The 16,792-nt window shown below is 36.6% G+C and overlaps 1 protein-coding gene across 1 annotated transcript in view; it reads right to left on the bottom strand.

The window, feature by feature from the left end:
- Positions 1 to 495: 495 nt before the first annotated feature.
- PRKAR2B (protein kinase cAMP-dependent type II regulatory subunit beta) overlaps positions 496 to 16,792 on the bottom strand; it is a 97,828-nt gene continuing 81,531 nt past the window's right edge. The window contains exons 5-11 of the mRNA XM_030015564.1: positions 10,804 to 10,910; positions 7,727 to 7,880; positions 6,333 to 6,434; positions 5,666 to 5,740; positions 4,842 to 4,907; positions 4,569 to 4,707; positions 496 to 3,068 (exon numbers count right to left, since the gene is read on the bottom strand). Of these exons, the coding sequence (XP_029871424.1) occupies positions 2,935 to 3,068; positions 4,569 to 4,707; positions 4,842 to 4,907; positions 5,666 to 5,740; positions 6,333 to 6,434; positions 7,727 to 7,880; positions 10,804 to 10,910 (777 nt within the window). The 3' untranslated portion in view covers positions 496 to 2,934. The remainder of the gene's footprint in view (positions 3,069 to 4,568; positions 4,708 to 4,841; positions 4,908 to 5,665; positions 5,741 to 6,332; positions 6,435 to 7,726; positions 7,881 to 10,803; positions 10,911 to 16,792) is intronic.

Below are 16,792 nucleotides of genomic sequence, written 5' to 3'. Positions count from 1 at the left end.
TTTCTCTCAGGCTTTTCTCTCCTCACCCAGTGGTGCATATTTTCAACAAACTCACTGGAGCTCCCCCCCCGCCATCCCTTTAGAACTTAGCCATCTGTCAAATTCATTTAAACCATCCACCGAATTATAAATCACTAGTGATGTTGGGAAGAGAGGAGAGAAACAAACTAACACATATGTGCCAACTAATTGCCGAAGTCCCCTTCCTTTAGCGACCTGACTATGAAACAAGGCCTTAGTAACAGATGCATCAGGTAATCTAAGTATGGACACAGATAGTCGCATAAGGTAAACGTGACATAGCATTGCTTAAAATTATTAGAACTATCTACCTTTTTTTGAAAGGTCATTAAAAATCAGTATGATTTCCTTCTTAGGATGAACACTTGCCACATTTATGACATGAAGACTGGCATGTTTGAAGCGTACATACGAACAGATCCAGGAGAAATCCCAAGTGCTGACTAATGAAGGATATAATGATTTGGACAAAACTTACAAAGCGACAATTTATTACTGTTGGTTAAACCCCCCTGAATTCACCAACAAAGAAAATTCCAGAAATCATGCAGTCCCCAAGAGCAACACAATAAAACTGCTGCAACATGAAGCTGTACTTTGGGACTCAAAATCCAAAGTCTCTGATTATCTTAAATTTGTCACTCCACAGCTATTTCCCAGCTATAAACTACAAGCAAATCATCAAATACAAAGTAGCTATGACAATTACCACACCAACATGTCATCTGTTCTGAGCAGACAGAGCGTCCGCATAACATCATTTATGAAAATCAACATGAAAGTGTTAAGAATTATGAGTGTTTTAATAAATGAATATAAATAGGTCACTTGTAACTTTATGATAATGGAATTAAAACACAACAATATCAATAAACATAGATTTTTATATATAAAAAGTGTTGTTTATTGTAAGGAAACTTTAAATATAACCAACAATATTGAAAATATTGTGACTGGCATTTATGGCCTTGATCGTAGTTTACTGCCGTACAAGTAATTTCTAGCATTTTTCTTAATCACATCAAGCTAGCGCAAAATATAGGTAGCTTTTAGAGATTAAGCATACAGAATGACAAGAGTGTAGATTTTGGTTACCTGATATTTCCTTCTAGTATAACAGGCTTCTCTTTTTTCCATAAATCAAAAGTACAAAGGCAAGTTATCATATTTGCAATTATTCATACCAGGTTTCTAGGTAAAAAAAAAATGACATTTGTAAATTTTGCTCAGATTGTATTTTGTTAGGGATCTGACTTATAATTTATACCATACTGTATGATATAAATTATATATTGTTATCATATTATATAATCATAATTTCATATACAGGTATGATTATATAAATTGTCAGAACATATCACTAACTATAGGATAATAATTACATCAACATACACAAATATATGGCATTAGAAAAGTCATTATCTAAGAAGGAAAGATGTTACAATTCAGGTGTTTGAAACAGGACGCAAGCAGCCTTCCTGCAATTCTTGTAGTATCATTTGGCAGAACTACTGCCAATTGCCATTATGTGCACTAGCTTTCCATGTACATCAACAGATAGGTCAGTAAGCAGTATTAAAATTGGACTGTGCCTGAAATTTCCAGTCACAGACCCTTGTAAGCAATGAGCCCTGTGCTCCTAATTAAGATTATGTTCTCTCTCCGCAGTCTCAGAAGGTATCCCATGCTATTACGGCTAAAAAGATATTATTTTATGATGACCTACAGGTTTTTGAAAGCAGGACTTGTTAGCTTTAACAATGACATACTTTCCAGACTTGTGCAAAGCTTTTGAAGTATTGATCTTCCAAATTAAAAATATTTTTTTACTTCCCGATTAGGATTTTTCAAGGACAAGCTTAGTTTAGCATGGCTTTTGATATCAATCACTTCAGTAATCTGGTCTTTAATAGCTAAGATTAGACTGCAAGAAGAGAGATATACAGAGATCATTTCATTTGAAATAGGTGGAAGATTTAACAGATAAAAAAGGTGAGATCTAAAAAAAAAATTAGAGAACAAGCATAGATAGAGAAGACAAAATGCATACATATAAAACAAGGGAGAAGGAAAACAATATAGGTTATGTACGATTAGGTAGAACATGACAATGACCCATGCCTTTGCTTTTAAAGCATTAAGGTTAATTTGTCAGCTGTCCTCACTCTAGACTGTACAGAATACGTGTAACTAATAAAAAATGCAGTTTATTGCAAAAATATACAAGTCCTCTAAATTGCATAAGATATTACAATGTCGTGCTGAAACATGACATATTAAACAAAGAGGACTTTAAAACAAATTACAAAATGTTAAAAATCAGATTGGGTCATGAGCATTACACAAAATGCATTGTCATGCTTTATCTTACGATTAGTCTTGTGATTCACTACATCTGTGATAAATGCAACATAAAATCATGACAACTGTAATAGTCAGAAAGTAATATCTACTGTATATCTTCTGTATTAATACATATAAACACTTTGTGTGCACTAATACTTTCAACATATCACATTCAAACTAACAGTCTTTCCAGAAAAGTTGTAACCTTTTTGAAGAACAGAAGCTGGTTTAACAAGTTCATCGCATGTGGGTTTTTTGAAATCTACTCTTTAAGGAAATGCTGTGTTAAAGGACTTGATTTTCAAAGGTGCTGTGCTACTACAGGTCATCTTAATGGCAGATGGAACCATCAATGCTAAGCACTTTCGAAAATCAAGCCCACAATTTATTAAATTCCTGTTTTGTTTACTAGTATTTCCACTGTAGTAAGTCAAAAAAATACCCCCAAACCCACCCTTAAAATCACAGAAAATGCTTGGCATCTATAGGAAAAGAGACAATTTCTCAGTGGACTAACCACTACTGTGCTATATTCTCATAACAGATCTTGTTGCTCCAATGTTTAGTTCATGCACTGGGATCAGCAATGTCCATGTTTGTTCCAAACAGAGCAACTAGCTGCTCTTCATAGTTTGCAATGTTTCTTTTCAGAATTTCCATACAAGGTCCCAAAAGCCTTTCAAATGCCTGCACATCCATAACTAAGATAAAAGGGGAGAGAAAGAGAAAGAATATAATGTGCTTGTCAGTTGCAGACACTAATCTTGGTGTTCATGACATTCCAATGTAAAATCTTACATTATAACAGGACAGATACTAGTGAGGCATATACTTTGCACAGAAGAGAACCACTTACCGTAGCAAAACCAAGATCAACCAACACATTGCTGTCTTGGAACTTCATAAATAAACTTAGAATTTGCTGTGTTTCTTATTTGGAAAATATTTTCATATTAAGATTTATGTCACCCAAGAGCTTCTGAAGAAGTCTGGAGGGGCCTGGATTCCTCCACAGAATACAGTTTTAAGAGTCTTGAGATTTAAAAGGAAGCACATCCTTTGCTGATGTTGTTGACTGTATTTGGGGTTTAACTTAGCATATTTCCTTGCTATTTTTACTTGCTTCCACCCACAGTGGAAATTGTAATAGAAACTTATTTCCCAGCAAATGTACGAAAAGTTGGAGACAGTAATTCACAAGCAATGTCAATGCATAGCCAACCAGAATATTTTCTTTACCTGATCACATGTTATCCTCTAAAATTCTAGCCAATAGGCCAGGGAGGAAACTTTATACTTCAAGCAGCTTCCAATCTGGTGGCCTGTAGTCTCATGGCTCCTGAGAAAAGTTCAAGATCTCTGCTATTTGGGAAGTGCCAGATATCTTAGTGACTCACCTGTGCTGGGTAATGACACTCTTCCACTGGGTAATGACCCCTGCCTCTTATTCTTTTCTCTCTATCATCTTTAATCTTTATTGCCTGATCATCTCTGAGAGTTTGGAGATAAGGCTTTTAAAAAATAATACCTTTATAAGTACGTGAGAAGCTCTTCGGTTACTGGCTTGGTAATCAAACTGTCATTCAAGAATGCCAAATCTGTCTACGGTTTTCCCATAATTAGACAAAAATACTTAGGAGCTAAGCATCAGACCATGAAAATCAATGGATGCAAAGGGTTGTCTATGGGCACAACTCCGATGGTCTGTGCTTTTCCCATGCCTGAGACTACAGTGTGACGGAATGACTAAATTAGCAGCTGGTGAAGACAAAGAATTTGTTAAAGCTTAAGTCATGGTGATAAAACAGGACAGGATTTTTACCACAGTTATTTCTTGGATGAGAGTCAGTCTACTGAGAAAAGAAATAATTTACCTTTCTGCAGAGTATTAGACATTTATCTGATAGCTATAAATGGTTTGCAGCAATGCTCTCTGTACTGTCCTGAAACAATTTTTACTTCCATGCAATCAGAGAAACGTTGGAGAATTTGTGTTTAACACCATTTATCAATTGCAAATAATTTTTGCAGATAAATAATGTAAATAGGAATGCACAGTAATACATGATGTACTTAAACAGTCTTATTCAGGTAAATGTAATTAAATCTTATATTCTGGAAAAAGACAGAGTTCACAATAAAAACAACCATATAGATTATGTATAATTTTATACTAGACATAAAATATTATTGAACAATACCTAAACATTTGACAGTGCCAAGAGCAAATGCAGAAGCGGCTCGTGGTTTGTTAGTTACAAGAGCAAGTTCTCCAAAGTATTGTCCTCTTGAGCATCGAGCTATTTCAACTGCTCCATTCTCTTCTACATCTTGTTTACCCTGAAATACCAGGTAAAAAAAGAAAGAGAAAGGAAGAGAGAGAATGAGAGAGATATTTGCTGAACTCAAGATTGCATAAGCAAAATTAGTAACAATGGTATCATTACTGTATTCTGTGGTTTAGGGATGTTTACCTTCCTTGTCATTATGATCCTTACTTCTCCAGATTCCACAATGAAGAAAGAATCAGCCAAGTCACCCTGTAGAAGAAAAAAATAAAGTGAGTAAAGGAAATGTGAAATTTCCTTTTTAGTTTCATGGTACCATTAAAATATTTGCAGCCAGTGCCTTGAAGCTCACCTTTTTGACACCTGTTGCAAAAGAAATAATTTTTAATGTGAAAACTATACTCTAGGCACATAATAAAACACCTATATAGAACTGACAGCAAGGCCTTTTCATGGCTATGAAAAGACATAGCTGACTGTGCCTTATACAAAAAGCAAAGAAAAACAATGTTATTCAAGATTTTGGGATACTTACTCCTGTTTCTTCATCCTTGTATTCCTTCCAAATTATTTTCCTTCTTTACAGAGTTTCCAGTATAAAAAGCCTCCAAGGGTTATCTGATATCCAATAATTATTTTGGGGCAAGACAATTTCAGTTGCCTACCCTGAAGAGTTTACTTCTGCATTCTTCTTCAAAAGATTATCACATTTTAACAACAAAAACAAGGTAAGTCTTCAGTGCTCCTTATTGGAAGCAATCACTCTTTTATATAGTTTGAATTTCTAAAGTATACTAAAAATGTTGACTCCTTTATTGATGTTTTTCAAAGTACCATATATGAAAAATTAGCTTCTGAATCAAAATAATCACTTCTCTTAGATGCAAGATTCATTGTTTTTGTTTCATCTGAGACAGAAAAACATTGTTTAAAAGTATCTATTGTCTATAGATAACATGATAATTGTTACCTATTGGAAAAGAAAAACTAAAACTCAAAATAAACCGTACCTGAGCAATGATTTGTTCTCCATCTTTGTACACTTTGGTGCCAATCACATCAACCACTTTTAAACGCTCAGATACCTTCATTTAAAAAAAGAAAATGTAAGAAATATTTGGTTGACATTATATCTAGAAAGCCCTTTCATATTTATTTTCATGAGTCTTCACAGAGAATAGTGTATCTTTATTTTCCTGTTTTGATAATCATTAAAAAAAGGAAGAACTGCTGAAAAGTGTTCCAGAGGGTGTATTATGGTCTTAACAGCTAGATGTTTTGATAGAGCTTCCATTTTTGAAAGAAGTCTATATATACCAAGTCTTCAAAAATTATTTTCAGTAAAGCATGCATGTAAAAATATACCTGTTAAATGAAAATATTTTGAAATTCCCTAAGTAATTGTTTAATTTTATTGGCTAATATCTACTAAAATTAAGCTTAAGAAAATGAAGGTAAAGGTAAAAAAAAATACAGTTTTTTTAAAAAATACAGTATTAACAATAGTTTTTTATCCTGAAAATTTAGGAATATCAAAAATATGGTCTTTCTCCAAAATGAAAGTATGCAAAATTTTACTGTGGACAAAATTTGAATTCCAAATTTGAATTCTACAAAAGCAGAATCTTATCAGATACCTCTGATATAGCCATTAAAATAATGCAATAGAAATCTTACTTCTAAAGATTTAAGGAATGGCAATGACTCAATAAAATTTTCATACATTCTTCTCTTTTTTGCATTATTTTTTACAATGATTCTTCGGAACGTTACCCTGTCCTGTAAACACAAAGAGGAAAAAGAGAGTTTATTAACAGAAAATACATGTGTGGTAGAAAATACTTTAGAAATGGCTGAGTATGTTCAAATTACCCAATTTTAGTGTCCCAATGTAGCCGTCAAACTAGCTGGCTAGTCTCCCCATACAGTCAGTTGAGAAAGATGCCTCTAGAGGTCAGTCAAGAGCTCCTAAAGTTAAGCTCCTGATCTGATTCACGTTGTGAAAAGCTTCTCCGCCCTTCGGCAGAGAATACGTATAGAGTTTACATATAGAGAGCAGAGAGGTTACCTTAAACAGGTTGGCTACGCAATTAACGCTGAGTGGGTAATTTAGGATATTTAAGAAATCGTCAATGTTTAAATATTTAATTTACAAAGTTTATTCATTATCCTGAGGTCCCATACGTATTGATAATGTACTCAAAGAGGTTTTTATATTATTATACAAACAAAACCAAAATGCATGGGTCTGGGTCTTAGGTCACAGTCCACTTTCTGCTGTTTCAGCAGAATAAGACTCATTGCTGCCCTAAACAGCCAACTGGACATTCCTTAGTATTTGGCAATCCAAGTGCAGCAGACGGATGGAAAAACAACACGTATGCTGTTTTCTTCTCTTAACTTCATGTAACTGTGTCCCGGTGACAGACAGAGATGAAATGCTTTGCAAGCCTTCACTGCTACAGGTGGGACTTGCTGGCCAATACAACCCAATCCAATTTAAAGCCATTCTTATAGTGTCCTAAACTCTGCCATGATCCCCAAAATCATATGGATTAAGTTGGTGAAAAACCATGCATTTCGCTTCAACAGGAAAATGTTATCTTGTGATCAGTCATTAGATTGATATGTACATCTTGCAGAAGATGGCTATCCCAGTTTTAGTCTTTTGGTAAATTCTATTACTGTTGTCAAAGATCCAGACAGTGTAACACTGATAAATAACCTCATATTTGAATTTTACTCTGGAACCAACGGCATTTCCTATCAAGATGTGGGAAAACATTTTATATATGTGTCTAAGTAATTGTCAAGTGGTTTGCAATTTGGGAAATTATCATTAAAATATAGTAAAGCAAAATGATTTTTTAAAAATCAGTGTTTTCTTAAGCCTCAGGTTTGCTTCTACATATTCTGTGAAAAGACAATATTGTGCTGGGAGTTCTCAGAATTTTTAAAATTAAACTTTTAGAAATTAGAATTCATTTTTTTAAATGCTGACATAGCATATCAGTGCAATTTATATAAAATAATTAAAACAAATAATATCTTAAACCAAGTATTTCACTTACCAAACCCCAGATGGCACCAGGAGAGGTAGCTATAATTGTAGCTGCTCTGGGTGTATTGTACATTAAGGCCAACTCACCAAAACTTCCTCGGTTATCATAGGTTCCAACACACCTCCCAACACCATCGCATTTTACATAAATATCATATGTACCTCTGTTAATAAAATATATAAATACAGTGAGTAGAATCCAGTCTGGTCTTTGCTAAGCAGCCTCTCACTATATTTTTTTATACCATGAATTCCAAAGATTAAGCATTTGAAATACACATTTGCTAGTTCAAATTATATTAAACACCTGGCAGAGACATCTTAGACACTTCCATAAATAATAGAAGTAGTTCCTTTTTAAAGGGAAGGATAGGGTTATTAGTTTTTACATTAACTCAGTTTAAAGATAGACTGGATGTACACTGATCTGTTGATCACCAGAACTTATTAAAAATTAAGATCTAACTTAGCATCTGTTTCTTAATTTCATTTTAAACACACTAAATACAAATGTAACAAGTCTTTGCAACAATTGCTATGATATGATCACTGAAATAATAATACAGTTATTTAACATTTAAAATGTTTTAAAGTGGTAATTTATGTTAGGTAATAAATAGAGGAAATGCAGGAAACGGAATGTATATGAAAAGCAACATAAGATCATGAAATGAAGATATGTATTTCTAATATATTGCGGACTTCTTCTCCCCATCATTAAAGTTGTAACTTTTTTTTTGCTCTGTGAATGCTGTAAAATCTGGTATCTTGTAAAACATGACATAGCCATCCCCATTGATGCTGAGCCATCATTTTGTTCAGTGCTGAATATTTGTATGGTACATGTTGATAAGTCATGTGAATGTAATGCAAAAATCTGTACAATGATTTCATTGATAAGGGACTTAGAGGTGATTCACTGCACCTAAAAACTGCAAGGCTGACAGAATACTGTGAAGTCCCTGCAGCTTTTTGGATAAGAGATGGCAAACCGTAACCTCACAAAGCTCAAAAACATTGACTCTTCAGCAAAGAATCCTGACACACTTCTTCGATCTTCTGATTGAATATTTCAATTGGAAGGGACCTACAACGATCCATCTAGACCAACTGCCTGACCACTTCAGGGCTGACCAAAAGTTAAAGCATGTTATTTAAGGCATTGTCCAAATGTCTCTTAAACACTGACAGGCTTGGGGCATTGACCTCCTCTCTAGGAAGCCTGTTCCAGTGTTTGACCACTCTCTCAGTAAAGAAATGCTTCCTCATGTCCAGTCTGAACCTCCCCTGGTGCAGCTTTGAACCATTCCCACACGTTCTGTCACTGGATCCCAGGGAGAAGAGCTCAGCACCTCCCTTTCCACTTCCCCTCCTCAGGAAGCTGCAGAGAGCAATAAGGTTGCCCCTCAGCCTCCTTTTCTCCAAAGTACACAAGCCCAAACTCCTCAACCGCTCCTCACAGGACATTCCTTCCAGCCCTTTCACCAGCTTTGTTGCCCTCCTCTGGACACATTCGAGTACCTTAACAACCTTCTTAAACTGTGGGGCCCAGAACTGCACACAGTACTCAAGGTGAGGCCGCACCAACACTAAATGCAGTGGGAAAATCACCTCCTTTGACTGGCTGGTTATACTGATCTACACTGACCAAAAACCTCTGCACTTCTTGTAGAGTTCTAGCATAATATTCCTTTCAAACACTCTCAGAAATCAGTGCGTTAGCCTAAAACTAAAGGTACAAATAAGAAAAGGTGTGTTGGGATGGCCTGGCTGCAGCCTGTGAAAACAGACTAGTGAAGGATGCCAAAGTAAATGCTCCTCCTAACTCACTGGATTCAACAGTAATCAATATCTAGGATTTAGAATCATAGAATAGTTTGGGTTGGAAGGGACCTTAAAGATCATCTAGTTCCAACCCCCCTGCCATGGGCAGGGGACACCTTCCACTGGACCAGGTTGCTCAAAGCCCCATCCAACCTGGCCTTGAACACTTCCAGGGACGGGGCATCCACAACCTCTCTGGGTAACCTGTTCCAGTGCCTCACCACCCTCACAATGAAGAATTTCTCACTTACATCTAATCTAAATCTACCCTCTCTCTGTTTAAAACCGTTACCCCTCATCCTATCACTACATGCCCTGTTAAAGAGTCCCTCCCCATATTTCCTTTAGGCCCCCTTTAGGTACTTGAAGGCTGCTATAAGGTCTTCCCAGAGTCTTCTCCAGGCTGAACAACCCGAACTCTCTCAGCCTGTCTTCATAGCAGAGGTTCTCCAGCCCCCTGATCATCTTCGTGGCGCTTCTCTGGACTCGCTCCAACAGTTCCATGTCTTTCTTACACTGGGGGCCCCAGAGCTGAACACAGTACTCCAGGTGGGGTCTCACCAGAGTAGAGTAGAGGGGCAGAATCACCCCCCTCAACCTGCTGGTTACGCTTCTTTTGATGCAGCCCAGGACACGGTTGGCTTTCTGGGCTGCAAGCGCACATTGCTGGCTCATATTCAGTTTTTCATCCTCTAATACCCCCAAGTTGTTCTCTGCAGGGCTGCTCTCAATCTGCTCATCCCCCAGCCTGTATTTGTGCTTGGGATTGCCCCGACCCATGTGCAGGACCTTGCACTTGGCCTTGTTGAATTTCATGAGGTTTTTTCACTTAGTTACCTGCTTAATCCAGTACAGATCTCCAAATGAAAAGTAATGACTTAGCTACTCGAGCTAATAATATTCATGGGAACAAGAAAGTCTACAGATAGTACTGAACTGCAGTAAGATTTCAAATATCGAGCTGTAGAACTTTTCCCATTGTATTTTGTGTTAGATCTCTTTCCATGTAAAAAACAACAACAAACCAGCCTTTGGGATCTACCAATACATAAAAAGGACAGGGACATACTTCATATGAAAAATCTGCCTGCTTTCATAAACCACTCTCTGCAGCTCAGACAGAGCTGTACTTGTTCACGTGTTCTTTCTTCTTTCTCCCATGCAAACATATGTAAGAGTTAAATACAAGTACGTAGAGAAATAGACTTTTCTCAATGGACTTTTGCATAATACTTTGTGCTATAAGACAACACAGCAATTCACCTATCAATGACGTAGAAGTTGTCACCATCATCCCCTTGATCAATGACATGTTCCCCTCCTTCAACCAGCTTTTCAAACATCGCATCTAACACCTGAGACATCTGTTCCTATTTAAAAGAACACAGACAAAGACAAGAAATTATCATCTGCTTTTAAAATTTTACTCTTCAAATTAACTAACTGTCCAGCCTCCCAATATGCAGATAAAAGATGTTCACAGATGGAAAATATTCATGCTACAGAAATGCATGGATCAATCAGAAAGAAAGTTTTATTTAGTATTCAGTCTTAGCTTTTTCCTCTTCCAGTATTCAGCGTCCAGCTTCCCTTGTCATCCCTGCCAATGATAACATAGATCTTGTCTGCTATATAAATTGCTCATGCGCATCCAAAGATAGAGTTTCACCCTTCACGACTGTGTAACATTATACAGTTAAAAAAAACCCTGTATCCCTTATTGCAAACAATACACTTACCTGTTTGTGTCTTTAGAACTATTTTACAGAATTTAAAATTTCAAAATTACTGTAAAGTATTTTGAAAATCTAAATTATACAATGCCTGCACAATGCTGGGATAGATGTAACCGTAAAGGTCTGCAGTGCTTTGGTTTAGTAAGTAAATGCTGGACTCATTGGGAAGTAGGAATTTACACATGGCTATAAAACTGCTTTGTTAATTTGAATGGAATATGAATGTTTAGAGAGAAATGTTAACAGACTAACAAAATGTCAGCATCTGAATTTTGTCTGTCTAATCACAAAAACAAATCACTACTTACATAATTTGTCTTGTTTGGTGTAAATCTGCTAAAACTTAACTATTCACATCTAAGAAAACCAAACCCAGCTCATTGTGGACTAACGATATGAATCCTAAAAAGATAACCTAATAATTTAAATTTTATTTTCAGTTTATCCAGCAATATACCGAAAATTCTGACAATAAACACAAAATTATCCTCTACCTTTTGAAACTTTTAAGTATGTATCATACTAGAACAAGCAGGTTCTAGTGAAAACCATGGTAAAGAAAAGCCTGTAGATTTAGATCCCCACACATCTTACAATGATTCAGTTCACAGCATTTCCAGCCACTGAAAGATGGCATTTGCCTTTCCAAAGACCAGCCTAAGCCAGCCCTCTAGAGTCCTGCAGCCCATGGACAGAGATAACCACACTACATAGCTCAGATTCATTCTCTAGAGTTCCCTCTTTCTTTCCTCTGATGATAGAGACACCTATTATAACTCACAGTTAGACACTTAATCTTTAGACAGATAAAATTAGGTGGAATGAATTCCATCTTTATTCTGTAGAATTTCTTCACTAGCTCAAAGCTTTTAAAAATATCAGCAGTACCGTGTTATCCAAGCCTTTTTAAAAAATGGAAGCTAAATACAACTTTTACTTCACAGAGTTCATTGGGTGTGGGCACAAAGAACAACAGAATGGCAGCATCGATCCTCAGTGCAGTTGATCATGGTAAAATACAGCAAGACATCATGCAGCCTACCTAGGCCAGCAAGGAGTTGTTCAACTATGTCTCTATTTAGTACCTGTTTTAGTATAGACAGGTATGTATTTGCAAAAAGAAGGATAATTTTACTATCAGTGAATGGGTTATAGTTCATTTCAGAGAAGGAGAAAAGTGTGTGTGTGCCATTTCGAGAGGCTGAAAATTAGGTAAAGGAGTTGTCTTTTTAAAACTTTCATGCTTAAATTAATAGGCAATATTACTTCAGTCTTTTCAGTTTTCCCTATGCGAACTAAAAGGAACTCCTACAGAATCTGCAAAACTGACCTAATGTCAGTTAGCTGTCTAAAGACATTTGAAGACGCCCCATTCCCTTCCCCTTGCTTAACATCTGAATTGGCAAAGTGGCTGGCTCCCCAACCAACAGCCCTTGGCTGCCATTTGAAAACAAGAACAAGGAGAATGTTTAACGTTTTATGGGAGGGTAAGGTGGATATGTTCTCCTCTAAATGCAAGCGATGCAAGAAAATGTATTATATGGGCCCTGACCCTTGGACATTAAAATACTCCCAAGACAACTTGGAAAAAAGATTAAACTAAAAAGATGGTTATTTGCGGTACTGAAGGAATAACACATATAGTTATAATCTTTATTCAATGTGCTTCATCTCAGATTTCAGGTTAGAACATTTTCAATCTCATAATTATGAATCAAGCTCATCAAAACACAAATTTTCTAGCAGGTAAATCTATGTCTTTTTTAGACAACATAGTAGAATTCACAAATAAAATTCCCTCTTAAAAAATGTTTTAAACACTTGAAGGTATTTAATACATTTGAGAACTGTCTATTATCTGCTGAAGTATTGCAGATGTATTTTAACTTTCTAAATAAATGGCAACTAACTTAAAGACAACTGGTCCCTTTCCCAAGGCTTTCTACATAAAATTAGCATAGAGCAGACTGCAATAGCCAACAGGCATGTGTTTTTTGCTTTTACCGTGAGAATTATAAAACTTGCTTGCCCAGCTTGCTCTATGTGAATCCTCTTGATTCTCTGTCAGAGTGAGGCTCAATTTACTGGCACCCTCCATAATTACTTTGAAAGGATAAAGATGGGTAATTTTAGAATTAAAAAGTAGACCTGTTATCATATACAGAATTAATTCTGCTATTTTGTAAAATGGTGCAGTCTGAAAGCTTTTCTTCCTTAAAGCAGTTCTAGCTTTAAAAAATAAATATAAAATGAAAACAGGAAGAGGTTTTTATATCAGCGTTTGTAAATCTGCTATGTGTAATGCTGTGGCAATCTGGTAATCAATATTCTAAAGAATGAGATTTTTAAAACATGATAAACTTTTTAACAGAAATAAAATTTATAAAGAATCTGAAGTATTAAACATGTATGTTGTGCAATCTTTGTGACTTCCGCTAAAACTTCATTATCTTAATACATTTTTTCAAATATAATAAAGGATCTATTTTTCTTAAGGATAATGCACTCTACGAATATAAAGAACCAAACCTAAAATTTAAATTATTTGAAATTTGATTGTTTACATAATGTTTATTTACATACTCTGATTAATACACGCAATGGATTTTTTTTTTTCATTCTAAACTGTGAAGCATGTAAATGCTTCAAAAAAGGAACATTTTTGAGAAAATTATGGAACCTTGCTTTGTTGCCATGAAAGCACACTTTGATCACCATCCATTGTGATAGGGAAAATATTTTAACTTCCTTAAAAGCGAGGAAGCTGAATGAGAAATCAGATTTTCTGAAAGACACATTCACAATACAAACCAAATTCACTTATCAAGATTTTCTTTCTAGAAAGATATTTTCTTTTTTTGAAGTGTAGTTACTGCCTTTCTCTCAAAAAGTCTTTCTAACAATTGGACTTTAATGACAGAGCATGATTTCACAAAATAATTTACTAGACAAGTGAATAAACATGCCATAATTACAGCCATCATTACTGTCTCAATCACCCGTGCTTTCAAGTGTGGATTTAACTGCTGGGAAGCAGGAGTGCAAAGGAGCATTAGCTCCCTTATCAGGATCAGCCACCATGAGATATCCTCTCATATCACCTGAAGTGGAGAAGTGGTTTTCTTCCCTCTCTTACTTAGACCAAGATGGTACCTACCCTGGTTTTATACAAACTTAAATGAACTGTGCGAGTAAAGGCCTTTTGCATTTTTAGATCAGTCAGAATCAGAGACTACAACCATGAAGTACAAACTCAACAGGACCAGGGGATGGACTCAAGCACTGACATGGTGTAGTCTGGGCTGGTTTGCTCTTGGCACAATTGTCAGTACCGCTGGTACTATTTTGGCTTGTGCCAACTATCACTCCCCTCCTGACAGACCCCGGTCATAGCTTGGAGGGGTGCTTGAGCCAGGGCTTCTTTCCAGTATAAGTAAAACCAGTCTGGTTAGTTGCTTAGTTTGGTGGGGCTAGGAAGAAAGGACTGTGCAAGGGAGTTTAGCTGTATGTATATATGTCATACTGCACTGCATGGCCTCAGGGACAGAGAACGTCCTCTCATCTAGCTTGTGGTTACCAATTACAGAACTGAAGAAAGGTGACAAAAATGGAAAATTTTAAGAGTAAAAATCTACTGCAGTCAGTCAACCTTTGCCTTTGGGCATCCTTCTTAGTTTCCTGACAAACAAAATCTGTATTTCTAGTCAATCAATTACATTTTTCCCTGTAATTAAAGCCTTCAAAATACTGAACTAAGGAAACATTTAATATGAAGGGCATGTGACTATAACTGATAACTAGTAAAAAAACAGTTAGCATGTATTCTTAGCTCTTCAGTCCTAAACCATGTAAATTAACACTACAACACCTCTGGGCAACCTGTTCCAGCAGTTGACCACCCTCCTCACAGTAAAAAAGGCTTTTCTTAAACAGATTTTTTTGTATTTCAGTTTGTGCGCATTGTGTCTTATCCTGTCATGGCACCACTTGAGAGCAAATCTGGTCAACAGATTGGTGCTCCACCTGATGTAGAAAGTCACTCTTGTCTCTTCAGTGGACTCTAGAAAGATGCTGTCAAGCTACTGTTTGTCCTGCCTGATGCTACGCGGTCCCTCTCAGGTCCTTCTGCAGTTCCTTCAGCTGGCAACTCAGCACTCTAACCACAGCACGTCTCCCATAGGTGAAGACACCATTGCTCCCCAGCCTTCAGGAGAGACACCTGCCACTCCCAGCAGCCTGAAAGCAAGATGGTTACATCCTACCTATGGATCTGGGTTGAAACCTCTAGATGTGCCATGGTTGGCTGGTCCAGCTGGTGCTAGGGAGCACTGCCTGCGGCCCATCATCATCAGTGTCATTGCACCAACTCTAGCAGTCCTACACTATTTTGCACACTGTTTCCAATTCCCCTTCAAACTCCCATCTGCGCAAACTACCTCAACTGCAAAGTCTCTGCTAGTTTGTCCTCTTTGCTGTGCTTTGCAAGCTCTCTCTCCTCCACGGCAGCAACATAGACGCTCTTCGTCAACACTTCACTAGAAGCCTGATGCTCTCTGACGGTCTTCATGTGCTAAGTATTCTAAACACTACACACCCGTGGCAAAAAGTAGTTGCCCTCTTTTCCCTTTTATCCCATAGTGGCCACATAAACCTCAAGCATTGAAGCAGAACTTTAATGTCAAAAAATACCTCTGGTAGTTATCATGGTGCCTATGAACAGCATAGCACGTAAGCAGAGATTTTATGAATCATTCTGTTAAAGTTAAGAAATATTTTACTGTGCATAAAGTGAAACTCAGATACCAGGTACCCTTATGAGTCTAGGTCTGTGGTGATACCCATGCATAAGTAAGATATGCATAAGCCTGATGTATTGCCATTTCATATATGAAATGTACAAAACCATGTGCATGTTTATAATCAGTTACAAACAAAAGACATGACACAAGATGTAGAACAAAGCCCCAGACAGTAATGATAACTGGTTTACCAAGGACATCCCCCTGGAACAGTGTCCGATTCCATCCTTCTTGCCAGGTCAAGTGAAAAACTGCAAGTCATTACTCATACCTCTCCGAACACATACTTTGTATCACATAAAGTACTGTCCTCCAGACGTATGTTGCATTATTCAAAAATAGTGTATTAGCCTCAATTTCTTTCAAGTCAACAAAATAAACATGGCAATTACATCTCAAGACAATTCCTTGAAAAAATAATAATCAGTTAGATAAAGGACACTGAGTATAATTAAAACTGCATTATATTTAGTATACATTTCACACAGATTAAAAATCCAGTCACTCGTATGTCCTTGTGAGACAGATTTTGATCCATTCAGGAGAGCTGGCAGACCATGACATGTCCTTCCCAAATGCCAATGGCTCTTTTAACTGCCAGACTACCAAGTGATTTGCTGCCACTGTGCCAGGTACATGTCTTCCTAATATCAGTTTACAGATTTACTGTGAGCCATTTTGTAAAGGAAAAAGAACCAAGTTCTCCATACTAAACTC

The sequence above is a fragment of the Aquila chrysaetos genome, chromosome 5 (assembly GCF_900496995.4).
Source record: "Aquila chrysaetos chrysaetos chromosome 5, bAquChr1.4, whole genome shotgun sequence".
NCBI classification, from domain to species: Eukaryota; Metazoa; Chordata; class Aves; order Accipitriformes; family Accipitridae; genus Aquila; species Aquila chrysaetos.
Note: the sequence above shows the minus strand (reverse complement) of the source record. Positions and strands in the feature narration are given on the sequence as shown.